General features: G+C 65.9%; 2 protein-coding genes across 2 annotated transcripts; one reads left to right on the forward strand and one right to left on the reverse strand.

Moving 5' to 3' along the window:
• Nucleotides 1–460: 460 nt before the first annotated feature.
• Nucleotides 461–1,139, reverse strand: LOC129405105 (malignant T-cell-amplified sequence 1). Its single transcript, XM_055140464.1, has one exon. The coding sequence runs from the start codon at nucleotides 1,025–1,027 to the stop codon at nucleotides 482–484; it is 546 nt and encodes a 181-aa protein (XP_054996439.1). The 5' UTR covers nucleotides 1,028–1,139; the 3' UTR covers nucleotides 461–481.
• A 2,702-nt stretch (nucleotides 1,140–3,841) lies between these two features.
• AKR1E2 (aldo-keto reductase family 1 member E2) lies at nucleotides 3,842–11,241 on the forward strand. Its single transcript, XM_004617388.2, has 10 exons — nucleotides 3,842–3,948; nucleotides 6,081–6,248; nucleotides 7,024–7,140; nucleotides 7,569–7,646; nucleotides 7,967–8,089; nucleotides 8,772–8,869; nucleotides 9,288–9,360; nucleotides 9,455–9,538; nucleotides 10,737–10,819; nucleotides 11,080–11,241. The coding sequence occupies exons 1-10, from the start codon at nucleotides 3,907–3,909 to the stop codon at nucleotides 11,120–11,122; spliced, it is 909 nt and encodes a 302-aa protein (XP_004617445.2). The 5' UTR covers nucleotides 3,842–3,906; the 3' UTR covers nucleotides 11,123–11,241.
• Nucleotides 11,242–12,688: the final 1,447 nt, after the last annotated feature.

A 12,688-nucleotide genomic window follows, 5' to 3' on the forward strand; every position in this document is an offset into this window, starting at 1 on the left:
TGACACGCAGGTGCCGCCTCCGGTGCGAGTCCGGAGCCGCTGTCCACGGGCCTGCTCTGTGCCCACCCGGGGCTGCAGGCTGCGCTGGGCCCTCGCCCGCGGCTCTCAGAACCGTTCCACCAACGGTGGCCTGCACCCGGCACCTGCCCACCAAGGGGCAGGACCGGGTCCGAATGCCCCAGTGCCCCTGAGTGGAGGGGCGTGTTCTCGGCGTTGGACACACGTGCTCGCAGCGCCCGGCCTGGGCGACGCTGCTGCGGAGACCCTGGGCAGGGGCCACCCCCGGCAAGCGGGGGCCGCGGGGCGCCCTTTCTCCCCGCCCCCCGGCCGAGGGCGCTGGGGGCTCGCGGCGGGCCCCCCGCCTCCCCGGCCCCGCGCGGGAAGCGCCCGCCCGCCTCCCGAGCACCGTCCCGGGAGTCCCGACCCCACGCACGCGCACACACACGCACGGACACGCGGGCCGGGGCAACGCTTTACTGGGTCACTTGTACGTCTTCATGTGCCACAGCCCGTCGTTGAGGTAGTGGATGTTCTCCACGCCGATGCCCTTGTTGACGCGGCCGATGTCGTCGGCCGACAGCTTCATGACGCCCACGCAGAGCGCGTGGCGCTTGCCCTCGGCCATGATGGCCACGACGGTCTCGGCGGCGGCGGGGAAGAGGCGCGCGCCGGGCGACGTGAGCCCCGGGCACATGATGTTGGCGCCGCTGAGCACGAACTTGATGGCGCCCTTGTCCACCTGCTGGCGCGGCAGCAGGCACGGGTACTTGTGCAGCAGGCGCAGCGTGGGGTAGAAGGGCCCGTCGCGCTGCCGGAAGAAGAGCAGCTCGCCGTTGACCGTGAGGATCTCCACGTGCTCGTGGCAGCGCACCATCTTCACGGGGTCCTTGCGCGGCATGATCTGCCCGAGCCACGGCTCCACGCCCGGGAACTGCTCCAGCAGCTGGCTCTTGATGCCCTTGATCACCGACGTCTTCAGCTGGATGCAGTTGGACACGTTCTCCTTCTCGTCGAACTTCTTGAACATGGTGGCGGCGCGCGCGGCCCGCGGCCTCCCCCGAGCGAGCGGCGGGATCGCCTCGGCGGGCGGCGGCGACGCGGCGGCGGGCGGCCGAGCTGCTTCCGGGAGCGCGGGCGGCCGCGGGGCGGGGCCCGAGGGGCTGCTTCCGGGGCACGCGGGCGGGCTGCTTCCGGGGCACGCGGGCGGGGCGGGGCCCGAGCGGGCTGCTTCCGGGACGCGCGGGGGGGGCGGGGCCAGGCTGCTTCCGGGGCGCGCGGCGGAGGCGGGGCTCCCGAGGGCGCGCGCGCGGCTGGCGCCGGGGAGGCTGCGCGCGGCCGGAGCCCGACCCCGTTTCGCCGCTGGGGGCGACCGTTCGGATCCGGGCGCTCCGGCCTCCTGGGCCTCCCGGGCCCGCCGCTCCTCTCTCGGGCTCTGCACGGCGCCCTCAGGTGTGCACGGCTGGCGCTGCTGGTCTCTCCGGTTGGGCCTGCGGCGTCACCGTGGTGGTCCGTCTTGGGGACCCTCCCAGGGGCCTGCGGCGTCACCGTGGTGGTCCGTCTTGGGGACCCTCCCAGGGGCCTGCGGCGTCACCGTGGGGGTCTGTCTTGGGGACCCTCCCAGGTGCTTGTGGTGTCTCCGTTGGGGTCTTGGGGACCCTCCCAAAGGCCCGCAGTGTCTCCGTGGGGGTCTGTCGGGGACCCTCCCAGGGCCCGCAGTGTCACTGTGGGGTTCCGTCTCGGGGACCCTCCCAGGGCCCGCAGTGTCACCGTGGGCTTCCGTCTCGGGGACCCTCCCAGGGCCCGCAGTGTCACCGTGGGGGTCTCGGGGACCCTCCCAGGGCCCGCGGTGTCACCGTGGGGGTCTCGGGGACCCTCCCAGGGCCCGCGGTGTCACTGTGGGGTTCCGTCTCGGGGACCCTCCCAGGGCCCGCGGTGTCACCGTGGGCGTCCGTCTCGGGGACCCTCCCAGGGCCCGCGGTGTCACCGTGGGGGTCCGTCTCGGGGACCCTCCCAGGGCCCGCGGTGTCACCGTGGGGGTCCGTCTCGGGGACCCTCCCAGGGCCCGCGGTGTCACCGTGGGGGTCCGTCTCGGGGACCCTCCCAGGGCCCGCGGTGTCACCGTGGGCGTCCGTCTCGGGGACCCTCCCAGGGCCCGCGGTGTCACCGTGGGCTTCCGTCTCGGGGACCCTCCCAGGGCCCGCGGTGTCACCGTGGGGGTCTCGGGGACCCTCCCAGGGCCCGCGGTGTCACCGTGGGGGTCTCGGGGACCCTCCCAGGGCCCGCGGTGTCACCGTGGGGGTCTCGGGGACCCTCCCAGGGCCCGCGGTGTCACCGTGGGGGTTCGTCTCGGGGACCCTCCCAGGGCCCGCGGTGTCACCGTGGGATTTCGTCTCGGGGACCCTCCCAGGGCCCGCGGTGTCACCGTGGGCGTCCGTCTCGGGGACCCTCCCAGGGCCCGCGGTGTCACCGTGGGGGTCCGTCTCGGGGACCCTCCCAGGGCCCGCGGTGTCACCGTGGGATTTCGTCTCCGGGACCCTCCCAGGGCCCGCGGTGTCACCGTGGGGTTCCGTCTCGGGGACCCTCCCAGGGCCCGCATTGTCACCGTGGGGTTCCGTCTCGGGGGGGCCCCCCCAGCGGCCGGCCCTGCTGCCCCTGCGCCTCCCCTGCAGCCACACCTGCCCTGTTCGCTCCACACAGCTGGGTGGCATAAACCCCGCTGGTGGCTTTATTATTTATTTTTTAAGTCCTCTTTATCAAGGCACCGTGATTCTCAGAGTTGTTGGTGATAGGAGTTGTCTCGGGTGCGGTGTCATGGATGTTCCAACAGCAGTCCCAGCGCCAGCGTGACCGTCTCTCCTCTCCACCACTGTCCCCAGGCCCCCTCCCACCCCCCCAGCCTGCCCTCCTGGCAGACGTTTACCGAGCGAATTTCACATTGCTGGCTCCAACAAAAGGTAAAAGAACCGCGAATGGAATTTTCAGAAGGTGGATCTATCAAAGTCAATACGGGGCGGTTGCTGTACGATTTTAATTTATGTAAATAAATTCAAATCATTTGACACACCAGAATATGCCTGTTCATTTGCATAAATAAGTCTTCGTTTCTGGCATCTAAAACAAGCTGCATTAATTGTAGCCTGCACTGATCTCACTGTGGCAATTACCAGGCCTTCCCCGTCATTAGTAAAACCTTTACATTCTGTGCACATACACGTTCGAGTGTACATGAACTAGGTCAATGGGTCCTGCCCTGGTGAGGACCCAGCACAGTGGCCCTGACCCCACGTTTCCCTGAGCAGCATTCGGCCTTGACTGTGCAGCCGCGTGGGCGGCAAGCAGATGCCCAGAACGACCCCCCGTGTCCCCTCCCGGCCGCTGGTTCCGCCGCGCACAGCGCCGAGGACACAGGCAGCCCCGCGCGGCCGGTGCCCGCGTGCTCGGGGGTGGGACTCCAGGCGGGGGCGGGGGCACCTCCTTCCTCCCTCGGGATGTCCTGTTCCCGCGGGTCTGACCCGCGGTCCCGACGCGGTCCTTGTTCCGGCCCAGCAGCCCTGCCCTGGGGCCCCGGGGGGCTCGGCTGCAAGGACGTCCTCCCGCGTCCTCAGGTCACGGCCCCTGGCTCGGACCCACGCCCCGCGGCGGCGCGTTGCTAGGAGCAGGAGCCGCGGCTGGCCCGGCGCGTGCGCACACGCCGCCCGGACGCCCGCCCGGGCGGCCTCTGGAGGGCCGGGCAGACGCACGGCCACGCTCAGCGACGGCCCCGCCCCCGCAACGCCAGCCAATGAGGCCCTGTCTGCTCCGGGCCCCCCGCCAATCGGCACGCCCAGCGCTAGTGCGGTCAGCCAATCGGAGCGCCCGCGCGCCAGGTGACCCTGGCAGTCCCGCGGGTGCTGCGGACGCGTGAAGATGATGGGAAAGATCCCTCTCCTGGGGCTGGGCACCTGGAAGGTGAGGGGCTGCGCGCGCGGCCAGCCCCCCGCGGGGACTCCGGCCAGAGTGCCCAGGCCGTCTCTGGGCCTCCGCCGGTGTCTAGCCCCGGTGCCCGCAGCCCGGCTGGCCCCTCGTTAGTTACCGGGGACCGCTTTCTGGAAGTGCGGTCGCCCTCGGGGGCCAGCAGGGTCGGGGGAGGAAGGCAGAGCCCGGCAGGGGGGCACACGGGGCAGAGCACGGGAGCCGCGGGAAGGGGACAGGCAGCCCTCCCAGGTCTGACGAAGGGACTGGAGCGAGCCTCCCCTCCACCCCCCCTCTGCACTTGGAACCCGCCCGCGCCCGGACAGTGGCGCCGGGCAGCCGCGGGAGTGCCAGCCCTGTTCGCGTGTGCGTCGCTACTTTCTCCCCTGAATAACAAACGCCTAGATGGAGCGATCACCAGCACCCGGCCTCCCTATAGGCCCCCCTTAATGAGTTGTGATAGTGACACCCACTTGCTACGTTGTAGCCTCCTGGCTCTTGCTTCTATGCAGGGTCAGCCTGCGTTTTTCCAGGAATTTGCCTATTTCCCCCCAAAGTGTCGGTTTACGTATTGTTGGTATTTTCTTCTCTTTGGCTAATCCAGTTTTACCAGGGTTTTGTTTTTCATTTTTTGCCATTTTTTTTTATTTAAAAAAATGGTCTGTGTCTAAGTTCTCATCGAGTCAGTGTTTCCATTGCTCTCCTACCTTTATCTGATGCTCATCCTTATCTTTATTTTCTCTCTCCCGATCTCTCAGTGGTTCCTTCTCATGCTGGTGTGGGCGCTGCTTCCTTTCCTTGCAGCCCCTCCCGGTGAGTGGCTTATGAAGTGAATGTCATGAGCCCGTATTCTCTCCTGGGGTCCCTGTGCAGTTCTGGTGAAAAGTGCTTGAGAAGCCCAAGCCCAGTGTGTTGGTGCTGGTTGGAGCTTCAGGCCCTCAGGGTCTGAGCTGCTGGTCCCCCGGGGTGCATCCCACCCCCACCTCCGTGACGCCGCCCGGCCCCCCTAGCACTTGCCCGTCTTCTGCCACTCCTGCTCTTTCTTTGTGCTTGGACTTGGCCAGGCAGGGCTGCCTGTCGCCTGGCCGCTTCTGTCGTGCTCACTGGGACTCTGGGGTAGGGTACGGTTCCAGGACTACCCCTGCTGTGCTGGTTCCTTCCTCTGATGATTCCGGAAGGCAGCATGTCTAGGCGGATATTAGCAGGAATGCAAATCTCTGTGGGTTCCCCAAGTAAGTAGGGTGTTGGGGTTGATGAGCTGCAGGTCTTGTCTGAGTCGACGGCCCAGCCTTGCTTTGGAGACTGGAGGGAAAGCCGGGGCCAGCGCGGGGTGTGCGGCATGTGCCGGGGCACAGCGGGGTGTGCGGGTGCGAGTGGGAAGCCGGGGCGCGGCACGGGGTGTGCGGGTGCGAGTGGGAAGCCGGGGTGCGGCGTGGGGTGTGCGGGTGCGAGTGGGAAGCCGGGGCGCGGCGCGGGGTGTGCGGGTGCGAGTGGGAAACCGGGGCGCGGCGCGGGGTGTGCGGGTGCGAGTGGGAAGCCGGGGCGCGGCGCGGGGTGTGCGGGTGCGAGTGGGAAGCCGGGGCGCGGCGCGGGGTGTGCGGGTGCGAGTGGGAAGCCGGGGTGCGGCGCGGGGTGTGCGGGTGCGAGTGGGAAGCCGGGGCGCAGCGGGGTGCGCGGGTGCGAGTGGGAAGCTGGGGCGCGGCGCGGGGTGTGCGGGTGCGAGTGGGAAGCCGGGGTGCGGCGCGGGGTGCGCGGGTGCGAGTGGGAAGCCGGGGCGCGGCGCGGGGTGTGCGGGTGCGAGTGGAAAGCCGGGGTGCGGCGTGCGGTGTGCGGGTGCGAGTGGGAAGCCGGGGCGCGGCACGGGGTGTGCGCGTGCGAGTGGGAAGCCGGGGTGCGGCGCGGGGTGTGCGGGTGCGAGTGGGAAGCCGGGGCGCAGCGGGGTGCGCGGGTGTGAGTGGGAAGCCGGGGCGCAGCGGGGTGCGCGGGTGCGAGTGGGAAGCCGGGGCGCAGCGGGGTGCTCGGGTGGGAGTGGGAAGCCGGGGCACAGCGCGGGGTGCGTGGGTGGGAGTGGGAAGCCGGGGCGCGGCGGGGTGCGCACGCGCGCTGACAAGCCCCTCGTTCTCCTGCAGGCGGCCCCGGAGGAAGTGGTGGAGGCGGTGCGGGCGGCCATCGACGTGGGCTACAGGCACATCGACTGCGCCTACTTCTACCACAACGAGAGCGACGTGGGGGCAGCGGTGCACTCCAAGATCAAGGAAGGTGTGGTGACGCGCCAGGACATGTTCATCGTCAGCAAGGTGTGGCGGGCAGGTTGAGGGTCTGGTAGCATGTGTTGGGGCGTCACCAGCAGAGGGACAGTCAAGCCAAGGCACGAAGCTGCCACGTGCAGGGGGGACCCACTCAGGTCTCGGTGGAGGGAATGCTCTGGACAGGCCGGGGTGGGGCTCCTGCTGCCCACAGCGGCACTGGGGGTGGAGGGGCTGCCGGGTGCGTCTGCAGAGCAGCGCGTGTGGTGGAAACACCTGTCTGAGGTGTTGGGGTGGGGGAGAGGAAAGGGCCTGGAGAGGCAAAGACAGGCCCTAGGAAACGTAAGTGGGTGGGAGGGAGGCAGACAGACAGACAGGCACAGCGGACCCATTCCCGGGCCCTTGACATCACTCATCAGAGCCGAGGCTGCCATCCAGTCCTGTGCCCTTCCGAGGCCAAGAGATGGACTCCGGGTGCAGTTGGCTCTGGACTTGGTCCCTGCGTGTTTATTGTGTGTGCACGGGCAGGGTGTGTGCATGGACTGTGTGTTTGGACCATGTATGTGCATGTACGGAGTGTGTGTGCACGGACGGTGTGTGTGCACAGACTATGTGTATGGATGGTGTATGTGCACGGACTGTGTGCATGGACTGTGTATGGATTGTGTGTGCATGGGCTGTGTGTGTGTGTGCAAACTCTGCGTGTGGGTTGTGTATATGATGGACTGTGTGCGCGTGGACTGTGTGTTCATGTGTGCGTGGACTGTGTGCATGTGTGCACACATGTGTGCCCGTGGGAGGTGCGACTCTGCTCACCTGCCCGCAGCTCTGGTGCACCAGCCACAAGAAGTCCTTGGTGAGGAACGCGTGCAGCAGGAGTCTCAAGGCCTTGCGCCTGGACTACCTGGACCTCTACCTCATGCACTGGCCCATGGGCTTCAAGGTACCGTCCGGGAGGGGACGATGCCCCATGACGCCCTCCCAGCACGCCCTGCTGCCGCTGCCGAGCCCCATCTGCCATGAGCCTGCGGCTCTCTGCTGCCCCCAGTGGCCACTCACGGTCCTTGCAGCGCAGTGAGGTGCCTCCGGCCCCTCAGTAAGGGCCAGGAGGCACATCCCTCAAGGTCACTGATTCCCACTAGTTGACTGTCCCTGTCCCCATGGTGGCCTTGCGGGCAGAGAAAACCCAGCGGTGGCCAGAACAGGGGCTGGAGCGCCAGGGACTGGTCCCAGCTGAGACCCTTGTGTCAGGTCTGGCAGTGGCATGCGTCCTCCCTCCCTGACCCAGATGGTGGTGGATGGGGCGGAGGAGCTCCCGGGGCTCCTCCCTCACGCACTGTCCCACCCATCCCCCCCGCCCCGGCCCTGCAGTCCGGACAGGAGGACCTTCCCGTGGAGCGCAGCGGGATGGTCATCCCCAGTGACACGAGCTTCCTGGACACCTGGGAGGTAAGCAGGAGCCCGGCAGGGGGAGGGTCACGTGCCCAGGCTCTGCTCTGCCACTCTGTCCCCGCCCTGGGCTGGGAGCCGGTCATTCCCCGCCCCCCCCCGCCCACCGTGCCTCCCGCATCCTCAGCTCAGGCGTGGGCACTGGGCACGGCACAGCCTGGCTCAGGGGGTGACCCTGCTGGGGGCCAGGCTGGCTGCAGGGCCCACAGCCGAGTCCCGGGAAGAAGAGGGGCGCGGTCTCCCCTCGCCCGCTGCCCACGCTCCAGCCGGAGGCAGAGTGTCGGGAGCAGCCCTGCCCCATGCCCCTGTCCACTCTGCAGGCCATGGAGGAGCTGGTGACAGAGGGGCTGGTCAGGGCCATCGGCGTGTCCAACTTCAACCACGAGCAGCTCGAGAGGCTCCTGACGAAGCCCGGCCTGAGGGTCAAGCCGCTGACCAACCAGGTGAGCCGGACACGCTGTCCACCCGTGTCCAGGCTCACGCTGGGCTCTCCCTCACCGTCCGCCCACCTCCCGACTCGCACTGGGCACTGTCCCTCGCTGTCTACCCATGTCCCGGCTCACACTGGGCTCTCCCTCACCGTCCGCCCACCTCCTGACTCGTGCTGAGCACTGTCCCTCGCTGTCCACCGTGTCCCGCCTTGCGCTGGGCACTGTCCCTCGCTGTCCACCATGTCCCGGCTCGTGCTGGGCTCTGCCCGGCTGCCCCACCCTGTCTCAGTTGCACCCACCGTGTGTGCAGCCTGTCTCCCTGGGGCTCAGAGTGGCCGCGGGCAGCGCCCCGCCTGCCTGTGAGGCATGAACCCGGCCCCTGTGGGGCTAGAGGGGAGGGTGCCCTCCCAGACCGGGCAGTGCCCGCCTGTGTGGGGCTTGGAGCCTGGGAGACGTGGCGAGAGGGTGAGGGAGGAGGGCAGGGTCCACGCGGGCCCCGGGACTTCCAGGAGATGGTCAGGGCCGGGGGCTCCCTGGGAGCATGAGGGGTCGCCCCTCCAGCCCCGCGAGGCTCCGCTCCTGGGCACCCGGTGGCCCCTGCAGCAGGTCATGCGGGAGAACTTGGTCCCTGCCCGTGTTGGACACCCCCAGCCCCTCCCGGGCTGCTGTGGACGTGCCCGGCTGGTCTCTGCAGATCGAGTGCCACCCGTACCTGACCCAGGAGAAGCTCATCGAGTTCTGCCGCGCCAGAGACGTGGCCGTGACTGCCTACCGGCCCCTGGGTGGGTCCAGGTAGGGGTGCCGGGTGTCTGTGGGTCTCAGCAGAGGGCCGGACAGGAGCGGGAGCACCTTCGGGAGGAGCCGGCTGCCCGGATGCTGGGGACCGGGAGCTGCGCCTGAGCAGGGGAGCCCTGAGGACTGCCTGGAGAAGGTGGTAATGCATCCTGGCTCGTACATCGGTCGGGATGGTGGACAGGCTCTTTGTCTGGCGTCCAGACTCCACACGCCACCCCCTGCCCCCCAGAACTGGCCCACCGAGTCACGCGCCTCCACTCCAGCACCCACATAGGAACGGGCCCCATCCCTCCCCACACTGGGTGTCGGCGCCCCCACCCCCGTGTCCAGCCTGCTGGCTGCCCCCGCCTGCCTGGTACTGCCCGGGGGGGCGGCCTCACGTGGAGGGGCGCGCCCTGCCCCTGCTCTCCCGTAGTGGCGGGGCGGACCTGATGGACAATCCCGTCATCCAGGAGATGGCTCGGAAGCACCAGAAGTCGCCGGCGCAGGTGGGTCCCCTCGGCCTGCGAGCCTCCTCACGGGGGGCTGCAGCACAGGAGCAGCTGCCCGGACACTGCCCACTCGTCCCGCTCTGTCCCGCAGATCCTGATCCGCTTCCACATCCAGAGGGACGTGGTCGTCATCCCCAAGTCCGTCAACCCAAAGCGGATCCAGGAGAATTTCCAGGCAGGTGCCGCCCTCTCGCATGCAGGCGGCTGGTGTGGGCGAGGCCGCGCGTCCTCCACTACCCACGGGGACCCTGACCCCGCCCTCCCGGGGCTGCCATGGGGAGGGGGAGGGGCGGGCGCTGCTGGGGCTCCCGGAACCTCCCAGCACTCCTGTCGGCCACCCCAGCTCCCGCGGGTCACACTTTGCCACCCAGCCCCTCGTCTCTGCCCCCTGGTGCAGGTGGTCCTGTGGGTGAAGCCGGGCGGGAGGGGGGCGGGCTCCCATGACACCTGGGCGTCAGCGTGGCTCCCTGGGTGCAAAGCTGCCCTTGTAGGTGCCAGGTGCTGTCCCGGTGCCCAGGGGTGAGAAGAGCAGAAGGGGGTTAGAACATTCTAGAAGAACAGGTGGTCACTTAAAACTTACGTCACATTATGGATACTGCTTGAGGTCACAATCCCAGGGCCGAGCACCCGCCAGCTGTGTGTGTGTTTGTGTATGTGTGGTGTTTGACTGTGTGTGTGATTGTGAGTGTGACTGTGTGTGCAGCTGTGCTTGTGTGCATGTGACTGTATGTGATTGTGCCTGTGACTATGCATGTGTGATTGTGTACATGTGTGATTGCTCGTGACTGTGTGTATGTGATTGTGTGTGTGATTGCATGTGTGACTGCATGTATGATTGTGTGACTGCATGTATGATTGTGTGACTGCATGTATGATTGTGTGATTGTTACTGTGCATGTGACTGCACATGTAATTATGTTTTTGTATGTGTGTAATTGTGTATGTAACTGGTTGTGTGTTTGTGTGTATGGTTGTGCATGTGACAGTGGTCGTGCATGTGGCTGTGCATAATTGTGCATGTGACTGTGTGGTTGTGCATGTTACTCTGGTTGTGTGTTTGACTGTGTGTAGTTGTGCGTATGACTGTGTGGTTGTGCGTGTGATTGTGTGGTTGTGCGTGTGTGTGTTTGTGTGTAGTGTGTATGACTGTGTGTGGTTGTGCGTGTGACTGTGAGTGTGCACGCGCGTGTGCGTGTGTGTGTGTGTGTGAGACGGGATGGCGTGGGGTCGAGTCGGCCTTCTCCTGTGGGCCGTCTCGGGAGGGGTCCGTCGGTGGTGCTGCCATGCAGGGTGGCAGCGTGCTCGCCCCCTGTGTGGCCGGGGCCACCTGTGAAGCGCTCACGCACCGCCTCTGCCCCTTCCCTTGGCTGCAGGTGTTTGACTTTCACCTGTCGGAGGAAGACATGAGTGCCCTCCTGGGCCTGGACAAGAACCTGCGTTTGGCCGCCTTCCCCATGTAAGCCGGCCCTGCCGCCCGGCCCGCCCCGTCAGCTGGCCCCTGGACACTGCCCCCGCCGACCCCCGCCCCCCGCCCCCCTGTCTCTGGCCCTCAGTCTCCCGGGCCACGTGCCCACATTCGTACGGGCTGCCCGTCCCTGGGGAGTCTGGCCTTGGGCGCCCGGCACGGGCCCGGGTGCTGGGGGTGCTGGTGCCAGCGGCCTCCCCAGTCTCGCCCCCGCAGCCTTCAGCACTGCCCTTGGCGTGTTTGTCTTCCAGAGCTCGGAACCACAAGGACTACCCGTTCAACATCGAGTACTGAGTGCTGGGGCAGCCCAGGCGCCCCCGAGGCCGAGAGGCAGCCTGAGACGGGCCTGCTGGCCCCTCGTCCCCGTGGCGCTGTGGGACGCGCATCTCTTCTCATTAAACTCAAGGCTGGCATCTTGTCTCCGCACGCGCGTCTGCGGCTGCCGCAGGCCGGCCCTCGCCCCTTCCCCATCAGGACCCTGGGCCCCGCGTGGTCCCCAGAGCTCAGTGCAGGCCGCTCGCCTTCCCACCAGCCTCAGACGCCGTCCCGGGGCCTATCCAGGCCATGAGTGACCTTAGACTAGGGCGGGGGCCAGCTGTGCTCAGCTCTGACCGCTTCACCCTTGGTGCCTCCACTCTCCCTGCTGTGACACTCGGGCACTCACCGGGGGCCCAGGGTCACCAGCCTGCACCCCTCCACCCCGTCTCTACTGCATGCAGGACCCTGGCTGCTTTGGGTGGGTGGTTTGGGCGAGTTTTCTCTCTCTCTCTCTCTCTCTCTCTCTCTCTCTCTCTCTCTCTCTCTCTCTCTCTCTCTCTCTCTCTCTAACACACACACACACACACACACACACACACACACACACATATTTCCATGGGAGATTCTGCGGTGCAGCCCTGGGTGGGCTCTTGGGCCCTCTCTGCCATCTTACCCGTCTGTGGCTCTCCGCACCCCCGAAGCAAGACTGAGATCTTGGTACCCCCTCACCCTTGTCCCCAGGGCCCCCAGGAGCCTTCCCAGAGGGCCTGGCCATGTCCTCTAGCCCAGACACCCACAGATGTCATGAAGAAAAAAATACTTGTCGGCAGAGAAATGCAAGAGTGCCTTGCACACAGCTGACCCCGGCTTGATCCCTGATGTCATACTCCACCCCACTCCACCAAGGTCACTCCTGGGTACAGAGCCAGGAATAGACCCTGAGCGTCACTGGCTGTGGCCCCAAAACACAAAATGAAAATTTGTCACCAGAAAGAGGACAGGGCAGGGGAAGCAGCATGAGAACACACCAGTGCAGGTTAGTTGTTTTGTTTGACCCGACTGTAACGAGAGGTAGAACCATTTAGGAAAATGAGGCAGGTGTGTTCTTAGGCACATTGTTCTTCCTTCCTTTTGGGAAACCATACTTAGGCATCTATCTGAGGAAAAATATAGGCACGTAGGACTTGTACTTGAGGAAACAGGTGTATAAGCATCACCATTAAGGAAAAGGAAACCGTCTTTACTCACAGGAAATGGAGCTCAATCTTTTCACTTTGAGAAACAACGGCACCAGAGAATCACTGCCCAAATGGCCTTCCAGAGGAAAATGAGGGACACATGTTCTCTCCCCAGGAAACAGTCACACACAGTTTATCATATAGGAAACAGGTACACGAGGCATTCTTCCTGAGAACACTGAGACATACACTGCCCTATCCCTGAGGTAACTGATTCATACATTGCCATCTCCCTGAAGAAACTGGGACACTTCAGAGGAACACTTAAGAAAATGAAACACAGCTTCCTCCCTGAAGAAACAGCATCTTGACCTTCTCTCTGAAAAATGGGTAAACAAGGTGTTCATGAGGACAAGAACACAAA

This window comes from Sorex araneus, chromosome 5, assembly GCF_027595985.1.
Source record: "Sorex araneus isolate mSorAra2 chromosome 5, mSorAra2.pri, whole genome shotgun sequence".
Classification (NCBI taxonomy): domain Eukaryota; kingdom Metazoa; phylum Chordata; class Mammalia; order Eulipotyphla; family Soricidae; genus Sorex; species Sorex araneus.

Excerpts from the sequence above, each read along its gene's own strand:
- LOC129405105 (XM_055140464.1), bottom strand. The coding sequence starts at position 1,027 with ATGTTCAAGAAGTTCGACGAGAAGGAGAACGTGTCCAACTGCATCCAG.
- AKR1E2 (XM_004617388.2), top strand. The coding sequence starts at position 3,907 with ATGATGGGAAAGATCCCTCTCCTGGGGCTGGGCACCTGGAAG. Across the intron at positions 3,949-6,080 it reads TGGGGCTGGGCACCTGGAAG|GCGGCCCCGGAGGAAGTGGT; the intron begins GTGAGGGGCTGC and ends GTTCTCCTGCAG. Across the intron at positions 9,361-9,454 it reads ACCAGAAGTCGCCGGCGCAG|ATCCTGATCCGCTTCCACAT; the intron begins GTGGGTCCCCTC and ends TCTGTCCCGCAG.